Source organism: Budorcas taxicolor, chromosome 6, assembly GCF_023091745.1.
Source record: "Budorcas taxicolor isolate Tak-1 chromosome 6, Takin1.1, whole genome shotgun sequence".
Classification (NCBI taxonomy): domain Eukaryota; kingdom Metazoa; phylum Chordata; class Mammalia; order Artiodactyla; family Bovidae; genus Budorcas; species Budorcas taxicolor.
Window position 1 is genome coordinate 25,350,258 of NC_068915.1, and position 20,682 is coordinate 25,370,939.

At 40.4% G+C, this 20,682-nt stretch overlaps 1 protein-coding gene across 1 annotated transcript in view; it reads right to left on the reverse strand.

The window, feature by feature from the left end:
• Positions 1-1,203: 1,203 nt before the first annotated feature.
• The window catches only part of MTTP (microsomal triglyceride transfer protein), a 53,224-nt gene continuing 33,745 nt past the window's right edge, over positions 1,204-20,682 (reverse strand). Inside the window, exons 12-18 of the mRNA XM_052642211.1 lie at positions 18,968-19,179; positions 17,157-17,254; positions 16,933-17,054; positions 15,217-15,444; positions 5,866-5,990; positions 2,910-3,080; positions 1,204-1,375 (exon numbers count right to left, since the gene is read on the reverse strand). Of these exons, the coding sequence (XP_052498171.1) occupies positions 1,204-1,375; positions 2,910-3,080; positions 5,866-5,990; positions 15,217-15,444; positions 16,933-17,054; positions 17,157-17,254; positions 18,968-19,179 (1,128 nt within the window). The remainder of the gene's footprint in view (positions 1,376-2,909; positions 3,081-5,865; positions 5,991-15,216; positions 15,445-16,932; positions 17,055-17,156; positions 17,255-18,967; positions 19,180-20,682) is intronic.

Here is a 20,682-nt window from a genome sequence, read left to right on the forward strand (position 1 = left end):
CATGGACAAGTAAGCACCTGTTATCTGTTTGGATCCTGTCACTAATACACATGTCTGTTTTATTAGTAAATACTTGAAAATGGTTAACATATGAAAAGGTGAAAACTATTCAAATGTCCGTCAACTGATAAATGGCATATTTATATAATGGGATATTATTCAACAGTAAAAAGAGTAAAGTACTGATTGCTGGTAGTAAAGAACCCACCTGCCAATACAGGAGGTGTAAGAGATGTCTCTTTTAATGTTTCTTTTAATTTGTACAGATAGAGACATTCTTTTCTTGATTTCATAGTTTAGAATCCAAATCCATCAGTTTCTTAAAGTATTATTAAGTTCTCCCAGCTTTTGTAGATTGTAGTCCAACAGATTGGAACTCCCACCACAAAACAATTGATCGAAAGATAAAAAAATGATGAATACTTGAGGATCTTCCTTATAAAGGACAGTGGACCATACGGAAGTCTCAAAGAGACGCAGCACAAAAAAAGTCAAATGGAGTTCCTGAAGTTAATATTGCTAATTCTGGTAAGCTCAGTCTGACATTTTTGTAAGGCAGAAGGCAGAGGACTGACAGGCTTTCTTCTAGCAATCTATGTGGCCCGCAGAGAGGTGAGATGGTACGTGTCAATTCTGTGTGCCTCCTACCTCAAGGCTCAATAAAACTAACAATAGAAGTGATAAATATTAACTCTTGAACATGGTTGACAGAAGCCTTTAAAAGTCATGTCCCTTTTCCCTCATGCCCCCTAAAAACAGCAACAAAAAGCTCTACTTTCCTGACTGGGCATGTTTGGAAGAGACAAGCCATGTAAGATTTTACCAAGGACTTCATACACTGATTGAACATTTTTGAAACAAAATTGCGCTCCCCCAAGTGTGTGTATGTCTTTTTTTTTTTTTTTTAATAGTTTCTTTTTAGGGCAGAACAAGTTTCACAATAGTAAATGTAATTTGAGAGAGATGCAGGAAAACTTTGAATGCTACTAAAAGTATCACATAGATTGGCTCAGAATGACACTGTAGGTAGTATCGAATGATTCAGGCCCAAACTTAATTATGTGAGGTTTTTTATCACGTTTCACAAAACTCTTAAATACAGGTAAATATGTAAACACTGTGCTCTCAGAGAGCAATACTTAGGCATGTCACATCGTATCCCTTCCGGTGAGATGGAGTCTAGTGAAACAGCCCCCATCAGTTTTAAAACCAACCACTGGAACTACTCTCTGGTTGAGGAGCAAACACCACCTTGCACATGTCAGAGTTCTCTTGGTGCAGCGGGAATTCACATCCTCCTATTAGGCTTTCTTTTCTCTTCCGAGAAACATAACCTCTGCCTGTGGACAGCCTTTCATATTTTGTCTCAAATTGCCTGCATAAAAACAACAATAACAAAATCACACACATATTAAAGTCACACCACACCCATCAGAGCCCAGTTATTGAATGAACACTTCAAGCTTCTGAGCCAAAGCCATTTGAGAAAGGACGACAGTACCAAAGCTTTCATTCCCATGAGTGGGGTGATTTTTTTCTTCCCATTTCGTTGCCCACCAACAGATACACTTCACAGGCCTGGGATATGAGAGTCCTGCCACTCATTTTTCTGGCATGAAGGACCAAATGCCTCTCAGAGTTTTGGAGATGCTGCTAAGCTTTCTAGGCCTTGCTATGTCCCCCATCCCTCATTCCAGGGGCCCTGCCTTTGGGGTACACCCCTTTTAGTAAGGAGCAAATCCATCTGGATTTACGCCAACAATGCTGAGAGGGAAACAACCCCAGAGCTCTGGGCCAAGTGAAATGTGGAACCAGATCAGTTAGCCTTGTGCCTGGGCTCCTGGTCACTGCATTTTGACCACTGGAAGGTTGATGTTCTTTTTAATGTGTTAATGGACGTTTATTCTAGACGTGTGCGTGTGTGTGTGTTAGTCGCTCATTCACGTCCAACTCTTTGTGAGCCCATGGACTGTAGCCCGCCAGGCTCCTCTGACCATTGGATTTTCTAGGCAAGAATACTAGAGAGGGTAGCCTTTCCCTTCTCCAGGGGCTCTTCCTGACCCAAGGATTGAACCCAGGTCTACTGCATTGGCAGGCGGATTCTTTATCATCTGAGCCACCAGGGAAGTCCATTCTAGACATAAGTTAATATAAATTAGTAACTGCTTAATAGCCTCAGGGAAGCTTCCCTGGTGGCTCAGATGGTAAAGAATCTGCCTGTAATGTAAAAGACCTGAGTTTGATCCCTGGGTTGGGAAGATCCTTAGAACGCAATGTCTACCCATTCCAGTGTTCTTGCCTGAAGAATTCCATGGACAGAGGAGCCTGGCAGGCTATAGTTCATGGGGTCACAAAGAGTTGAACACAACTGAGAGACTGAGCATGCACACACAAGTACTCTAATAAAAGCATGTTTTTTAAAATTCAAAATCCCCAACCAAAACTTAAACCAGGTCAAGTTGCTGTTATATGGATTACATAAAACTTGTGAATTCATTCGGGCTTTTAAGCCATAGTAAATGATTGTCAGATGCTCTGTTTTGAGCTTTCTATCCAAGAGAAAACTGTGAAAACAGCTGATAGTAAACATGCATCTAGTGTTTTTGCTGAAACTATGTGGAAACGTACACTAAGTCAAATCTCTTTGTTGCCTTGATAAATTATTTCTGGGCTAGAATATGATATTATCTCCAGAATCAAATGAACTTGTCATTATAGTTTCTTGGCCTGCTAGAAACTGTCATTTTTTTTTTTAGTCTTATCAATTATTCTTTACTCATTTAAAGAAAATTCATGTCTCACTGGGTTTTACCATTTTCCTTTAATTTCTGTGGAATGCTCAAAATTGGGTGCAAGTTCCTGGTGAACTCTTGATGTCCCTGGAACATTCCATAAGTCCTGTTTCTTACCTGTATGGAACATCTTCCTTGTCCATCTGCAGACAAACTAAAAATGGGTACTGAGAAAACTGCACCGTGGAGATAAACTCCAAGCCTGCTTCTGTTTCTGCACCAATTTCCAAGCCAGCTTTCACAAAAGAGGAGTCCACCGTGATGTCACCAGTTATTAACACACTTACCCTAAAAATTGAGCAAAATAATCCATGAATCACATTTAACTGAGCTGAACTAACAGACCATGGGGTCTGAATTTCTGACATTGATAACTGGAAAGGTGACCTAAATTTGCTTAGAATTCTGTTGGAATTATCCAGAGCCTGGATAGTTCTAGGAATTGGCCAGTGAAAATTTGCCTTACCTCTGAGTCCTCTCCCAGCCTTCAGTTCTAAATGTGGAAATGAAATGTCTATCTGACATTAATGTTTGATAAGGGCATACCAAGAGCCAAGAGGAAAAGATGCCTGGGATCTGGTCCTTTCAGAAAGTCAGAAATACCTGATTATCTTAAAATCTAAGCTCACCCAGAAGACAGCTGATGTTTACAACAATTTTCTTGGTACCGATCTCTCTTTTGGCTTCTATGTAGTTATTTTAATTCATTTCATTACTTTCTCTAAAAGGTCTTTGGTGACAGAAGTCTATGGTTGCCAAGATATTTTTAAAAAATATATAGTATCATGAAGAACAATTCCTATAGCATGTATATTGCATGGCTCAGAAAGGACAGATATCATAGGTTCTCCAATGATCACCTAGACAGACTGGACTGAGTAGGATAAAGTCTTGGAGGAAAATGAAGAGGATAAGCAATTCTAGTAGAAGGCTTACCTCTGGGACCACTCTAATTTAATTGCAGACTTCAGATGAAATCTGAGTTGTACGCTACACTCTTTTGATAGACCTACTAATGCTTGCCGTCCTACTCACAGCACACTTGCTGCCATTGCCAGTGAAAAGTAGGTCAGAGGTGGTAGCATTTAAATCCCTGAACCCTTTACCATACCTTCTCGTATCTTACACTCAACAAAGGCTTAGACCATCTTTAAATGAGCAAATGGTAAACTGAAGATGAACTGGCTATAATGTGGACACTGGCAGACAATCAGGGATATTGTGTCCCTTTCAAAAAGCCACCTTTTTTTTTCTTTTTTTTGGCATTGCTGTTGTTCACTTCCTTCTGCAAATAATTCAACTCAGTTTAATTTGGGAAAACTTCTATCCAGAAAATACATCAGAAAGACAAGAAAAATGACTGATTTGGTGGGAAGCCCTAAATTACATTGCTTATCCCTCTGAAAGCTTCTCCCATTTCTCATTCTTTGGTTCCTTTCAGTAACCCTGAGGCTCATCTTTCATGTTAAGTGTGCTACCTTTTGATTTTTCTCAATTCTTTCACCCATCGTTCAAAATAAATTTTAAAATCTAATTTTAGCACTCCTATCTCACTGCTGCCCCACTGTATTTTTAAATATCCAAAAATGTAAAAATCAATGTCATTTTCTTTTCTTCAATGCTATAACAAACAGAAGAAAAATTATTTTGATTATAATGCTAGTTCAAAGATGCTTTAAGGTCAAAATAAAATGCTTTCATTTGATCTGATGATTCAATTAAAAAAGCTAAAGGACCTGAGAAAATTCTATTTAGAAAAATGAACACTGATAAATACATTTAAAGGACTCAGAATATTTAAGACTTAGATTTTTCACAAAAGTGATCATCTTTTTATTTTTCTCCACTGAAGATAGCAAAAGAAGAAAGATTTTAAATCTCAACAAGAGGGATAAGCTAAAATAATTTGCTTAAAAGTAAAGTTTTCTGACAGCATTGTCAACTACTAAAGTGGAATATTTTGTTACCCTGCTTATTTTATGACTGCAGCCATGAAATTAAGACACTTGCTCCTTGGAAGAAAAGCTATGACCAACCTAGACAGCATATTAAAAAGCAAAACAAAGGTCTGTCTAGTTAAAGCTATGGTTTTTCCAGTAGTCATGTATGGATGTGAGAGTTGGACCATAAACAAAGCTGAGCACTGAAGAATGGATGCTTTTAAACTGTGGTGTTGGAGAAGACTCTTGAGAGTCCCTTGGACTGCAAGAAGATCAAACCAGTCAATCCTAAAGGAAATCAGTCCTAAATATTCATTGGAAGGACTGATGCTCAAGCTCCAATACTTTGTCCCCCTTATGCGAAGAATTGACTCCTTGGAAAAGACCCTGATTCTGGGAAAGACTGAAGGCAGGAGAAGGGGATGGCAGAGAATGAGATGGTTGGATGGCATCATCAACTCAATGGACATGAGTTTGACCAAGCTCCAGGAGTTGGTGGTGGACAGGGAAGCCTGGCGTGCTGCAGTCCATGGGATCACAAGGAGTTGGACACGACTGAGCGACTAAACTGAACCGAAAGTGGAATACCAAGAGAAGATGGATGTCTCACCCACTGGGCAAGCTGTCCATGGATGTCTTTAAAAGCAAGAAGATCCTTCTCTAAGTTGTATTATATACCTACCCGCTCATAAGGATCTATGGTAAGGTTGACTCCTGTGGTTACTTCCTACTCTATGATTTAATGATTACAAATAGAAAGCATAGATTTTGAGGGGTTGGAAGGTTAAAGAATTTCAAAACCATATCTCTGCATATAGAGAACAGACTCACGGTTGCCAAGGGGGAGTGGGATGGGGAAGGGAAGGACCGGGAGTTTGCTATGAGAAGTGGCAAATTATTATATATAGAATGGATAAATAACCAGGTCCTACTATATAGCACAGGGAACTATATTCAATATTCTATGATAAACCATAATGGAAAAGAATATGAAAAAGAACATATATATGTTCAGTAAAACCGAATCATTTTTCTATACAGCAGAAATTCACATTGTAAATCAACTATATGTTAATAAAATTAAAAAAGAAATATCTGTGGTTCTTTTCGTAGAGTACTGTACATATGCTTACCGGTTTTTCACTCGGGTTTTAGATTCACGATACCACAGACTAAACTCCATGGCACCTGTAATATCAATAGCTAGACCACCCTGAACATCCATATTGGCCTTAAGTCCAGACTGCAGCTGAAGCTCCTAGAAACAAAAATATGCAATAATAGTTAGAAGGAGAAAGGGAAGGAGGAGGAGGGGAAAGGGGAAGGTGAAGGGAGAGGGGAGGAGAAGCGGCAGCACAATTCAGCCAGCCCTTTTCTAATAGCACATTCCTCCTGCAATGCCACTGGAGTTGTGTTACTGTTGAAGTCTTTCTCTAGGCTGGGAAACACATTCTAATCTTGATCACTGGAAGTAGATTACTGATAATGCTACATTGGGTAATCAACTAAAATAATAAAGATGTAAAGTGTCAGTTGAGAAGGGTGCTTTCTCTCAATCGTTGCCTCACTTTGGGAGGAATATGGTTCTCAAAGTGTGGTTCTCGGATGAATAGCAGGAGCATCTATGGAACGTGTTAGGGATGCAAGCTCCCTATCTACCGAATTAGAAACTCTGAGGGTGGTGCCCAGGGATCTGTGTTTTAACAAGCCCTCATGTGATTCTGATGTACCCAAATTTGAGAGCCACCAGACTAGGAAAAATGAAGCCATCTCCATCGGAAATCCAGCATTGGCTTTGGGGTGGGGATGAGGGCTGGGATAAATGATTTCCAGAAGTCCTTTAGCACTTCTGTAGTTATGTGCTGTGTCAAATAAAGTAAACTGCATCTTGCTGGCAAATGTAAGAAAAGATAAAAACTGCTGGTGCAGTATACAAATTCTACGAATTGCCTAGGAAAGGAAAGCTGGGAAAGAAAGGCAGGGTAACTTAACTAAGCCTTAATACCCTATTGTTTGATGTTTGGAATGACATCAATATAACAAAAAAGATCAACATGAACCCCACAGCATATTCCAGAGTGACAGTAATCATGTACAAACATAGCCCATCCTCAGCAACTTTGTAGTTGTCTGAAGCCCGTTGTTTTATACTGATTGCCAGCATATACCTTTTAAGCCTTGCAATTTCTGTGTACACTAGATGGGGTGATGTTTGCTGAAAACTTCTTCAGCTGGGTTGGAATCAGATTGCCTGGGGACAATGTTGGAAATGACCACAGTTCTTCGAAAAAGGCTCAGTACTCTTAATTTTTATATTCCTCCAAAAATCTTAGGTTCATGGCAACTGGAAGCATGACTAACTTCTTTAGGTAGCTTCCCTCCTCAGACCAAACAAACCACACTTTCATCAACTATTAATGCTGCAATTTTAATTTCTAGAGAGGATTGTGTTGGTCATTGATCTCCATGGATTTTCTCCAACTTTCCAAAAAGAGTGGCAAGAATCTCAGTCATAGAACTAGGTTTACTAAAAAAGTCTGATTGTGGCATGAAGCTACCTTTGGTCTGAAAGACATTCAGATGAAAACATGAGATTCTTGACACAGAGCTCGGGACACATTAGGAGACAGCCCTAAGGATATCTACTGCTACATTAGGTCTAGAACGAAATGGCATTGTGGAAGGATGCAGAGGTTGTCTCGGGCATCATAACTAGTATGAAGGAACACAAATTATCCTGAAGAAACCCAAATAATCATGTTCAAATTGTAACCCATGCCTATGAACTACAGAACCAAGATACAAATTCTGCATTTGTACCATGATGGTGTCTGCTTCCAAATGGGCCCTATTGTGTGCCTTGCCTCAGAAGTATTTCTTTCTTTGCATCATATTCCATATTTCCAATTTGAAAGCTATAATCTTGTTAGTCCACCCAACTCAGCAGAGGCCTATGATGTAGACTTTGGTTTTCCCACTGACCATACATTACGTGGATCTCAAAACACACCATTCACCATGGGAAAGAACATTTCACGGCTATTAGACAATGTGCCTTTTGTGGGGAGAGAGCATTTCCACTGCAGTGTGGGTTTTGAGGAGAGCCTTGGATTGCTGGGAAGATTCCATCTCTCACACAAAGGGATCAAAGAAAAATTCTTACATATAATCACAGAGGAATATGTTCAGGATAGACCACTGACACCAGTAGAAGGACAAACCACTATTTTCTTCATGAAAGGGACTAAATCACACAACACAGTGGTTCTAATTTTTGAGGGATGTAAAATGAGTAGAACTAACACAAGCTGGAATCAAGATTGCTGGGAGAAATATCAATAACCTCAGATATGCAGATGACACCACCCTTATGGCAGACAGTGAAGAGAAACTAAAAAGCCTCCTGATGAAAGTGAAAGAGAAGAGTGAAAAAGTTGGCTTAAAACTCAACAGTCAGAAACGAAGATCATGGCATCTGGTCCCATCACTTCATGGGAAATAGATAGGGAAACAGTAGAAACAGTGTCAGACTTTATTTTTTGGGGCTCCAAAATCACTGCAGATGGTGATTGCAGCCATGAAATTAAAAGACACTTACTCCTTGGAAGGAAAGTTATGACCAAACTAGATAGTATATTCAAAACCAGAGACATTACTTTGCCGACTAACGTCCGTCTAGTCAAGGCTATGGTTTTTCCAGTAATCACGTATGGATGTGAGAGTTGGACTGTGAAGAAGGCTGAGCGCTGAAAAATTGATGCTTTTGAACTGTGGTGTTGGAGAAGACTCTTGCAAGTCCCTTGGACTGCAAGGAGATCTAACCAGTCCATTCTGAAGGAGATCAGCCCTGGGATTTCTTTGGAAGGAACAATGCTGAAGCTGAAACTCCAGTACTTCGGCCACCTCATGTGAAGAGTTGACTCATTGGAAAAGACTTTGATGCTGGGAGGGATTGGGGGCAGGAGGAGAAGGCAACGACAGAGGATGAGATGGCTGGATGGCATCACTGACTCGATGAACTTGAACCTGAGTGAACTCCGGGAGTTGGTGATGGACAGGGAGGCCTGGCGTGCTGCGAATCATGGGGTCGCAAAGAGTCGGACACAACTGAGCGACTGAACTGAACTGAGCTGAATGGTTTTTGAGTATCTGTTGTGCCCCTTGAAGCTCTATATTTCATATCTCATTTCATTTCCATACAAATCTTCCATGGTTGGCATTATATCTGAAGATTGAAAAGAAAAATGAGGCTTGAAGGCTACCTGTGGAGCTAGACTGAATATCCAGATGGTCTCTAGTGGGAAGACTTTTCTACTACCATACATGACTATCACAAAATCATAACTCTCACTTGTCTCCTACTGTGCAAGGAGGCCTGTTCTAAGAAATAAGGCAAAAAAAGATAAAGTACAGATGTATGGGCTTCCCTGGTGGCTCAGCAGTAGAGCACCCGCCTGCCAAGGCAGGAGACTTGGGTTCAATCTCTGGGTCAGGAAGATCCCTTGGAGTAGGCAATGACAAACCACTCCAGTATTCTTGCCCTGGGAAACCCTGTGGACTGAGGAGCCTGGTGGGCTACAGACCATGGCATCACAAAAGAGCCAGACATGATTTAGTGACTAAACAGCAATAGGTTTACGTCCTGTTTGACTCAGAGTGCATATTTAATTCTTGTCCATGAACTAGAAGAACAAGATACTGGAGCTTTATATTTGTAGCTAATAGGACCCCTTTGATCTTTTACTTTTGGTACTAAAGGTGTTTCTTATAGCTCAGACACCCATGTTTTGATAACTCATCCCATTGCTTCCATTCAGGAAAGTATGTTCTTTGCTGGCTAAAGAGGATCCCCCTATTAATCTGACTTTATCAAACATCCTTCTCTGAAGAGTAATCCAATTAGCCAAAACAGAGAGAGAGAGTACAGAGTAATTCCATCTGCCCTGGTGGCTGTGACATCCCTCAACTGCCAAAATTTCCTTCAATGTCAGCACTTGACCTAGAGTGGTATGTGCCTCTCAAGCTGGAATTGCATTACTGGAGTGCTCTGCAGAGCCAGGGACTCAAACAGCTCATTTCTATAATAAATTGAGATCTGCAAAATACTTCAATTTAAAATACACTGTCACTGTGCTATGTTTAATAGCTAAGTGAAGATCTTTCTCTTAGAATATGTCTGTGGTGCCCTAGCTTAATTAATAAAAAAAAATACAATAACTTAATCACTTTGCTGTTTGGTAGAAACTTACACATTTTAAATCAGCTATACTTCAATTAAAAAATTGTTTTTAAAAAAGAAAAACCATAAAGAAATCTAGATCGGGGGTTGGCAAACTATGGACTGCAGGCAGACCTGGCCCACTGACAACTTTTGTAAATAAAATTTTATTGGAACACTGATGCACTCATATGTTAATATATCATTTATAGCTATTGTCACTCTACAATGGCAGAGACCATATGTCTCACAGAGCCTGAACTATTTACTTTTTCCCCTTTATATAAATTGTTTCCCAACCCTGGTCTAGATTACTATTTATGTTTGCATCAAGTTTAATATCTGATTTAGACATTAAGCATTGCTGATGGGAAGGTGAGTACATATAGATGATATTGAACTGTTATTATTCCTGCATCTTAAATTGTGAACTACTTTCTCAGCACTCTTAGGACTTCTTCAGAGATTCTTTCATTATGAATGCATTTCCCCAGCACTTCCCTGGTGGTCCAGGGGTTAAGAATCCACCTTGCAATGCTGGGGACACCGGTTTGATCTCTGGTCTGGGAAAATCCCACACACTGTGGAGCAACTAAGTCCATGAGCCACAACTACTGAGCCCACGTGCTGCAACTGTTGAAGTCTGTGTGCCTAGTTTTGCTGCACTCCACAACAAGAGAAGCCACCGCAGTGAGAAGCCTGCATACCTAGAGAAAGCCCGTGTGCAGCAACGAAGACCCACCACAGCCCTCCAACTAAAAAAAAAGATTATCTCCCACAGGTAGTACTTTAATGGAAATATGCAGTGTAATGATGTGCAGTTCTTTGATTAATTTGAGAACAATTTTTCATGTGTGATTTTGAGAATTAAGGGGTATTAGAGGCATTGCTGGTTTCCTTCTTTTCATTCATAGTAACAGAAACACAGTTTTGTTCAGAGTGTCAGTACAACCACCAAAAAAATCTATTTTTACCAGCTTCTCTTGCAGCTAGAGAGAGCCATGTGACACAGTTTTGGTCACAACAAAGGACTTCCATTTGCAGATGGTTTTCTTTTTTAGAAATAGATAAGGCTTGTAGGATAGTTCTTGAAAAGAGTCAGACTCTGCTGCCCCTTACCCTTCCCTCTTCCTTCCTGGAATGAGAAATTAGTGCTGGAAGTACAACAGCCATCTGAGAATCTTGAGGTGGCAAGAATGAAGAATAATAAAGAAAGGGAATTAATTTCTAGTTGCAACCAATGACGTTTGGGTGGATTTTTAGGAAATCTGATACTTCAGGTCACTTACAGATCTTAAAATCTTTGATTTCATAAGCAAAACCCAACATATCAAAATCCTCAAGTTATCCACCAAAGAACAAAACTAATAAAAAATTGAATCATCTGTTCCAAATATCTCACTTTATGTGTAGGAATTCCCGATATAAAGCTATGAAGTTAACTTCCCAAGAGTACACAGGAGGTAACTCAGTTCAATTCAGTTCAGTTCAGTCGCTCAGTCGTGTCCGACTCTTTGCAACCCCATGGAATGCAGCACACCAGGCTTCCCTCTCCATCTCCAACTCTGGGAATTTACTCAAACTCATGTCCATCGAGTCAGTGATGCCATCCAACCATCTCATCCTCTGTCATCCCCTCTCCTCCCACCTCCAATCTTTCATAGCATCAGGGTCTTTTCAAATGAGTCAGTTCTTCACATCAGGTGAACAAAGAATTGGAGTTTCGCTTTAGCATTAGTCCTTCCAATGAATATTCAGGTCTGATTTCCTTTAGGATGGACTGCTTGGATCTCCTTGCTGTCTAAGGGACTCTCAAGAGTCTTCTCTAACACCACACTTCAAAAGCATCAGTTCTCCGGTGCTCAGCTTTCTTTATAGTCCAACTCTTACACCCATACATGACTACTGGAAAAACCATAGCTTTGACTACACGGACCTTTGTTGGCAAAGTAATGTCTCTGCTTTTTAATATGCTGTCTAGGTTGGTCACAACTTTCCTTCCAAGGAGTAAGCATCTTTTTATTTCATAGCTGTAGTCACCATCTGCAGTGACTTTGACTTTATTTTTCCCCCAAAATTAAAGTCTGTCACTGTTTCCACTGCTCCCCCAACAATTTCCCATGAAGTGATGGGACCAGATGCTTTCTGAATGTTGAGTTTTAAGCCAACTTTTTCACTCTTCTTTTTCACTTTCATCAAGAGGCTCTTTAGTTCTTCTTCACTGTCTGCCATAAGGGTGGTGTCATCTGCATATCTGAGGTTATTGATATTTCTCCCAGAAATATGATTCCAGTTTGTGCTTCATCTAGCCCAGCGTTTCTCATGATGTACTCTGCATATAAGTTAAATAAGCAGGGTGACAATATACAGCCTTGACGTACTCCTTTCCCTATTTGGAACCAGTCTGTTGTTCCATGTCCAGTTCTAACTGTTGCTTCCTGACCTGCATACAGGTTTCTCAAGAGGCAGGTCAGGTGATCTGGTATTCCCATCTCTTTCAGAATTTTCCACAGTTTATTGTGATCCACACAGTCGAAGGCTTTGGCATAGTCAATAAAGAAGAAATAGATGTTTTTCTGGAACTCTCATGCTTTTTCAGTGATCCAGTGGATGTTGGCAGTTTGATCTCTGGTTCCTCTGCCTTTTTGAAAACCAGCTTGAACATGTGGAAGTTCACAGTTCATGTACTGTTGAAGCCTGGCTTGGAGAATTTTGAGCATTACTTTGCTAGCATGTGAGATGAGTGCAATTGTGCGGTAGTTTGAACATTCTTTGGCATTGCCTTTCTTTGGGATTGGAATGAAAATGGACCTTTTCCAGTCCTGAGGCCACTGCTGAGTTTTCCAAATTTGCTGGCATATTGAGTGCAGCACTTACACAGCATCATCTTTCAGGATTTGAAGCAGCTCAACTGGAATTCCATCACCTCCACTAGCTTTGTTTGTAGTGATACTTCCTAAGGCCCACTTGACTTGACATTCCAGAATATCTGGCTGTAGGTGAGTGATCACACCATTGTGATTATCTGGGTCATGAAAATCTTTTTGTACAGTTCTTCTGTGTATTCTTGCCACCTCTTCTTAATATCTTCTGCTTCTGTTAGATCCATACAATTTTTGTCCTTTATTGTGTCCATCTTTGCATGAAATATTCCCTTGGTATCTCTAATTTTCTTCAAGAGATCTCCAGTTTTTCCCACTCTATTGTTTTCCTCTATTTCTTTGCATTGATCACTGAGGAAGGCTTGCTTATCTCTCCTTGCTGTTCTTTGGAACCCTGCATTCAAATGGGTATATCTTTCCTTTTCTCCTTTGCTTTTTGCTTCTCGTCTTTTCACATCTATTTGTAAGGCCTCCTCAGACAGCCATTTTGCTTTTTTGCATATCTTTTTCTTAGGGGTGATCTTGATCCCTGTCTCCTGTACAATGTCATGAACCTCCATCCATAGTTCATCAGACACTGTATCAGATCTAGTCCCCTGAATCTATTTCTCACTTCCACTGTATAATTGTAACGGATTTGATTTAGGTCATTCCTGAGTGGTCTCGTCGTTTTCCCTACTTTTTTCAATTTAAGCCTGAATTTGGCAATAAGGAGTTCATGATCTGAGCCACAGTCAGCTCTCTGTCTTGCTTTTGCTGACTGTATAGAGCTTCTCCATCTTTGGCTGCAAAGAATATAATCAATATGATTTTGGTATTGACCATCTGGTGATATCCACATGTAGTTTTCTCTTGTGTGTTGGAAGAGGGTGTTTGCTATGACCAGTGCATTCTCTTGGCAAAACTCTATTAGCCTTTGCCCTGCTTCATTCTGCATTCCAAGGCCAAATTTGCCTGTTACTCCAGGTATCTCTTGAGTTCCTAGTTTTGCATTCCAGTCCCCTATAATGAAAAGGACATCTTTTTGGGGTGTTAGTTCTAGAAGCTCTTGTAGGTCTTCATAGAACCATTCAACCTCAACTTCTTCAGCAGTACTGGTTGGGGCATAGACTTGGATTACTGTGATATTGAATGGTTTGCCTTGGAAATGAACGGAGATCATTCTGTCGTTTTTGAGATTGCATCCAAGTACTGCATTTTGGACTCTTGTTGACTATGATGGCTACTCCATATCTTCTAAGGGATTCTCACCCACAGTAGTAGATATAATGGTTATCTGAGTTAAATTTGCCCATTCCAGAAGGTAACTAGTGGAGGCAAAAGTCAAACCTAGGCTATTACTTCTGAATAAACCACAAAAGCAAACTTCCCCAGCAAGTCCTATAGTCTGTACATTTTAATCCAATCTCCTCATACTTCTTCAACTCAAAAATACAAGTTAGAGTGCAAGTGATCACTTTAAGGATTTTTCATAAGATCCTCTTTTTAGCAAATATTCCATTTTTATATTGCTATGCTTAGTAAGACAGGAAATGTCAAGTCATTAAAGAAAAAAAAAAATTAAACAACAAACACAGTCAAACTCAAAGGTTATTCAGATTAACCCTCTTCTGTTTCTGAGAAAATTCCATGAGGCAGACCACTCCCACCCTACAGTAACCTCATCACCTAAATCTTACCACACAGAATATACTATTGTCATATCTTAGTACAGTAATGTAAGATTTAGGAGTGAAGAAAATTGAAAACTATTCTGAAGAATGCAGGTCAAGTGAATGAAAGTACTCTTATTCTTTAACAATGAATGGACCTTTGTAAGGTTCTGTGAAGATGAGAATGTGGGGCAAAGAGTGTCCATTAAATGTGGTTGGTGTCAGTGCTTGCTTGTGCCTCTACTGATATGGTAGGGAGGACGCACTACTTGAATCTGTACTAATGTCATCATGTTAAATGTCATCAGTAACTTACGAAGCTTGTAGTTCAGTGCTTGTGTTCAGAAAAAAATATCATCTTAGTACCCAAGAAAGCCAAGTGAAAGAAATAAGGCCACCTGTCCTCTGTTGAATCCTAAGTTATTTTCTCCATGTTTTTTCTGTTCACATCAGTTTCCTTCCCCTGCTTTTAGTTTTACTGAGATATAATGACATTATATTACACTCACATTGAGTAGTTCCTCTTTTGCCTCAACAGTGAGAAGACATCTTAATCAGATAATACAGGCAAAAGAAAACCCATTTTCCTGTAGGTAAGGAGAAAGGACAATAATGCCAAGAGGGCCGGATGCTTAGAATGTTAGCTCCAAGGTGAGTGGAACTTTATCTTGTATCCTCCATGTGTATAAAATGTGACTAGTATATTCAGTGTTCACGTGCAGACTGAATTACCTGGGAATGATCTATTAGCAGAAGAAGTCCTTTCACCACACTCATAGGGTCACTAGAGGCTGACAGCATTTTGGACATCAAATCACTGTATCCGTTGAAAAAAGTGACAGGTCTGAGCTGAACATCAAAGAGGAGAGCTGACAAGCCAGCGTAGGAGTCAAGGTTCTCTTCCCCCTCATCAGGAGTGGCTGCAATTAATGCCTCCAGTCCTTGGGCTTCAATGACCACCTAGGGAAAACGGATATAGCATTCATGACATTAGTTCCCTGCCTGTTCTGTACTAGAGGGTAAGCTACACCTACAACTTTCCTGGGGTTCCAAAAGTTGCCTGCATCTACAAAAAGTAAACAAAAAATAAAACAAAAACAGCTCTGTGCCTGAGTATGAGTTTGTTTTCTTCATTTAATTCTCACAGCCACACTTGGAGGTACACGTGATTGTATCCAGTTTGTAGATGAAGCCTGAAAAAACACTCAGATGGTAGAGATAGGTCTCAAACCTCTTCTGTCTGACTGCAAAGCATGAACTTTCCATTTAATGGCATCATCCTAGAGACACAGTCTCTGCAGAATTGTCGTACATAGTGGATTGCCTGTCTCAGGGAGCCCCTAAAAACGAAGTGGAGAGATGTTGGCACAGTTGGCCCAAGTCTGTGCTATGAGAGGGTGTGCAACTCTCTAAGCCATGACTCACAACCTTCCACATAAAACCTTTTCCAGTAAAAGAAGAGACGTTGAACATCGAGAGCAGGCTCACACCCTGAGCTCTACCAGACACAGGAATCCTACATATTCTCTGTCCTCCACACCCAGGGCCCTAGCCATGGGCGTTTGGCATTTCAGAGCGCATATCAGAAAACAGATGGTGATTCCTCAGGACAGAGGCATGGTTTCTGACTAGAGTCTTGTTAAACAGTGTAGTAACACAATATTGATAAGAACTCAAGTTTATAGAACACTGAATCATTTCTAAAGATAAAATTAGCTTATTTAGAAGGTTATAGTTTTGATATGCATAAAAAGTAAAAAGAGAGTATATTTTGAAATTAGGAAGCCTTTAAAGATTGTCACCACATTTGGGGTAAAACTAAAGGGATGGAAGTTAGCCAGTTGTCAAATGCCTACACTTTATTCTTTTCTGTCTTAGAAGTATTAGAAAAATTAGATCAACTCTTTGGAGAACCATATTCTATTATGAGAGCTTTCATTATGAGGAATCAGTCTCTCCATAGAAACACCAAGAGAAGGAAATACATACTAGAATTAAATATCTGGAGCTCCAAGGAATATATATATATCTATGAGTAAAAATAAAATATTTTTGCAAAACATATGTGAGAAATACTGGCATGATTTCAATTTTGTGAACATGTGTACCTTTGAAAAAATATGGATGTTTGGATATTTGAAACTCTCTGGGACCATAAACCACACAGCCTCTTGCAGATGATGGAATCAGGATGACATGATAGGTCCATGATTAATTTACACATTCTACTATAGTGTTATCATACCCACGCCAGTGTTCTTGCCTGGAGAATCCCAGGGACGGGGGAGCCTGGTGGGCTGCCGTCTATGGGGTTGCACAGAGTCGGACACGACTGAAGTGACTTAGCAGCAGCAGCAGCAGCAGTGTTATCATTAGTATATATTTTATCCTACTTCACACTAACTGCTTACATAGTCAAATAAGCAAAATTAATGAAAAATGAGATACCTGGATACCATGAAGAGGAGTTTTCTCAATATACTGAAAGATGTTCAGGTTACTTCTCCTTAGAATGCCAGAACCAGAGTAAAGAATGTCAAGGCTGTAAGTAGATGCCGAATGGGAAGTCCCTAATGACACCAACAAAAAAAATCCGCAAATTTAACAACAGTCACAGCAACACTGAGCAGGGCATGGGGCAGGGAGGGAGAGCCCCTTTCTGGGTTACGTACGTTCTACATAGCCAGTATATGCAGAGGAGGACCCACTCTTGGAGAAACGATCATAATTATGAGCAAACATTTCCTTCAGAACTTGACGGACAATTTTGCTGTAACACAAAAAAGGAAAAAGCTGCATTGTGGTGGCTGTTTCCCAAGTCATATTTGGAAGGAACCCAAATCCTCAGTGGAAAAAAGAAGGGGCCAAATTTTCCTCGTGCCACTCCAAGACTAGGGAGGTGCCAGCTGGAGTGTCAGCATCAGGATGAGGGTTTTCCCCTTCATTCCTCAGATATCTGAAGTTTAGTTTGGTATCAAAATGACAGCAAGGTGAGGACACCCAACTATGATATAGTTGAAGCTGAGTGATGGACACAACTCAGAAGTGGAAAACAACATGTTCTTTGAATCATTGTGGTTCTATTGTCAAATAGTATATACTTTTAAGGAAAATTGTACCAAACTGGAGAGGCTGCCCAATCTTTCTTTAAATGTTTTCCTATACCCTCTAGTGTTGTCTAATGTTCAATTAAAGGGACACTTCACAAGGGACTTCTCTGGTGGTGCAACAGTTAGGACTTCACGAGCTTCCACCATAAGGGACACGGGTTCGATCCCTGGTCAGGAAACTAAGATCTCACAAACCACTCAGCATGGCCATAAAAAAGAAAAGAAACATCTCAGTAAAACGCAATGTGTGTGCCAAGTTACTTCAGTCGTGTCTGACTCTTTGCAACTCTATGGACTATAGCACACCAGGCTCCTCTGTCCATGGAATTCTGCAGGCAAGAACACTGGAGTGGGTTGCCATGCCCTTCTCCAGGGGATTTTCCCAATCCAGGGACTGAAACCATGTCTCTTTCATCTGCATTGGCAGGCAGGTTCTTTACCACTAGCGCCCTCTGGGAAGCCTGAGTGTCTCTTTCTAAGTAAGCCTTACCCTTCTAAGGGAGAGGCTATGGACTTCAGTATCCTTGGGCTTCCTGGTAGCTCAGCTGGTAAAGAATCTGCACGCAATATGGGAGACCTGGGATACCTGGGTTTGATCCCTGGGTTGGGAAGATCCCCTGGAGAAGGCAAAGGCTACCCACTCTAGTATTCTGGCCTGGAGAATTCCACGGACTGTATAGTACATGGGGTCCCAAAGAGTTGGATATGACCAAGAGACTTTCACTTTTTTTTTCTCTATCTTATTTACTTATCTAATTAGTGTTGAGATATTGCCATTCCTGACTACTTAACATTAATTGCATCAGTAATAATAAAATTTAAACAGCACAGCAAAAAAAGAAAATAATCTACCAAAGAAATCCATACCTAGGTCTGATGTAGAACATTATTGAGAGGAAGAAGAAGAATGTTTCCTTACAGGGTTCACCCCAGAATCACTAGGTGATATGATTTTAGCACAGAGAAGAAAAGGTAAAGAGCAGTCCTCAAATATTCACAGGGACTGCATATGAGTGAGTGATTAGCTCTCTTCTGCTTTGCTCCAGGGATGAAGTCAGGCCGAGAGAAGATTTCAGTCCTACTGAAAATGTAGTTGGATTTTAAAACATCACTAACACTTGGCAATATGATATTACCAGACCGAACAGAATACCTAGAGTGAAAAAAACTATATCCAGAGTTCCAAATCATAGTGCCAAGGCAAAGTTTAATCTGGCCTGCTAAATACTTCTCTTATGGGAAATTTGGGAAACTCTTTGGTTTTACGCAACATAACCCAGCATAAAGACCACACCATTATTATCAGCCACATGTGTATCACATCATTATACAAGCAAGCTCAGATAAGCAGAGAGAGGGGCGCTGTTCCCTACCTTGCAGGCATTTCAAAACGTAGGATGTCTTGGACAATGGAGAGCATGTATTTATTCATTTCTTTGGGAAGTTCCCCAATAGAGAGCAGGATGTTTTTTACTTCCATGTAGGATGGATTGTTTTTTAAAATGATGGCTGCTGCAGTAGTACGCACAGTTTTTTCATGTATTTTACGATTCTGGTGGTATATCCTGTTCATAGTCTTCTTTACCTGTAGACAAGATGTTCAAGCTTGGTAAGCTCACATATCATTTCATGAATTGATACCGTGGCAGGAAGAGTTCATGCTCATAAAAATAGACACGTGCCTCTACATTTCCCACATTTCTTTGCACTTAGGGTGGAGCCATAGTTCTGGCTAACAGACCGTAAGCAGAATTTCTGTGGGTGACTTCTGGGCTGAGGCAGTTAAGAGCTGATATATCTTATCCCGCTCTTTAGTCTACTACTATAGTGAGTTCATGGCCACATTTTCCCTTAGCATGGATTAGCCATAGCATGGATGAGAAGCTGAGATGTGAGAAACTGAGATTTCTGAGTCTTGATTGCTATGCAGCATATCATAGTATTACCTAGGAAACACAGATTTTTCAAAGGTACTACTGCTATACGGCAAAGGGCCTCTGGAAAGAGATGACTAGATGAACCTATATTCCTTACAATGAAGTGCCTCAGAATTTTCCATCTTTTTAAAATTAATAGACTATTTTTTAGAGAAATCTTAGGTTCACAGAAAAACTGAGCTGCAGGTATGCTGCTGCTGCTGCTGCTAAGTCGCTTCAGTCGTGTCCGACTCTGTGTGATCCCATAGACGGCAGCCGGCCAGGCTCCCCCTTCCCTGGGTTCTCCAGGCAAGAACACTGGAGTGGGTTGCCATTTCCTTCTCCAATGCATGAAAGTGAAAAGTGAAAGTGAAGTCTCTCAGTCGTGTCTGACTCTTAGCGACCCCATGGACTGCAGCCCACCAGGCTCCTCCGTCCATGGGATTTTCCAGGCAAGAGTACTGGAGTGGGGTGCCATTGCCTTCTCCAGAGCTGCAGGTATAGTGTTCCTATATACCTTCTGATCTTCATCCCTTCCCACTCCCTCTTCCACACAACCTCCCCTCTGTCAACATCCTGCATCTCAGTGGTATGTGTATTACATTTGATGAACCAGGGAGGCCTGGCATGCTGCGATTCATGGGGTTGCAAAGAGTCGGACACGACTGAGCTACTGAACTGAACTGAACTGAACTGACACTGATACATCATTATCATCCAAAGGCCATAGGTTATAATAGAGGATTTTCTTCTTTTTTTAAATCTTTTTTACAAAATGTTAATACTGAAGAAAATTCATCAAAATGATTACATCCTGTGGCAACAACTCATTTCATTAGTCACTAGCATCACCTAACAATAGGGGTTCTATACTAGGTATTTATAAATATTTCTTTCAATTCTACTCCCCTCTGCCTTGTTCTCTCTCTCAAATGTTGACCTTGTTCTCAAATACATAGGAATTAAGAAACTCATCAAAACAAAAACAACTAAGAAGAGACTGAGCCAGAATCTCTAAGTCTGTCTGTCTCAAATACTCATGACCCTAATTATCACACTTCACAGGCTATCAACAACGTAGCTGCAAACTTAGAACATCATTTTGAGCAGGCAGTTTATCTTATACTTTGTAAACATTCTCTGTCCTAAAAAATTTTTTAATTTGGATGGCT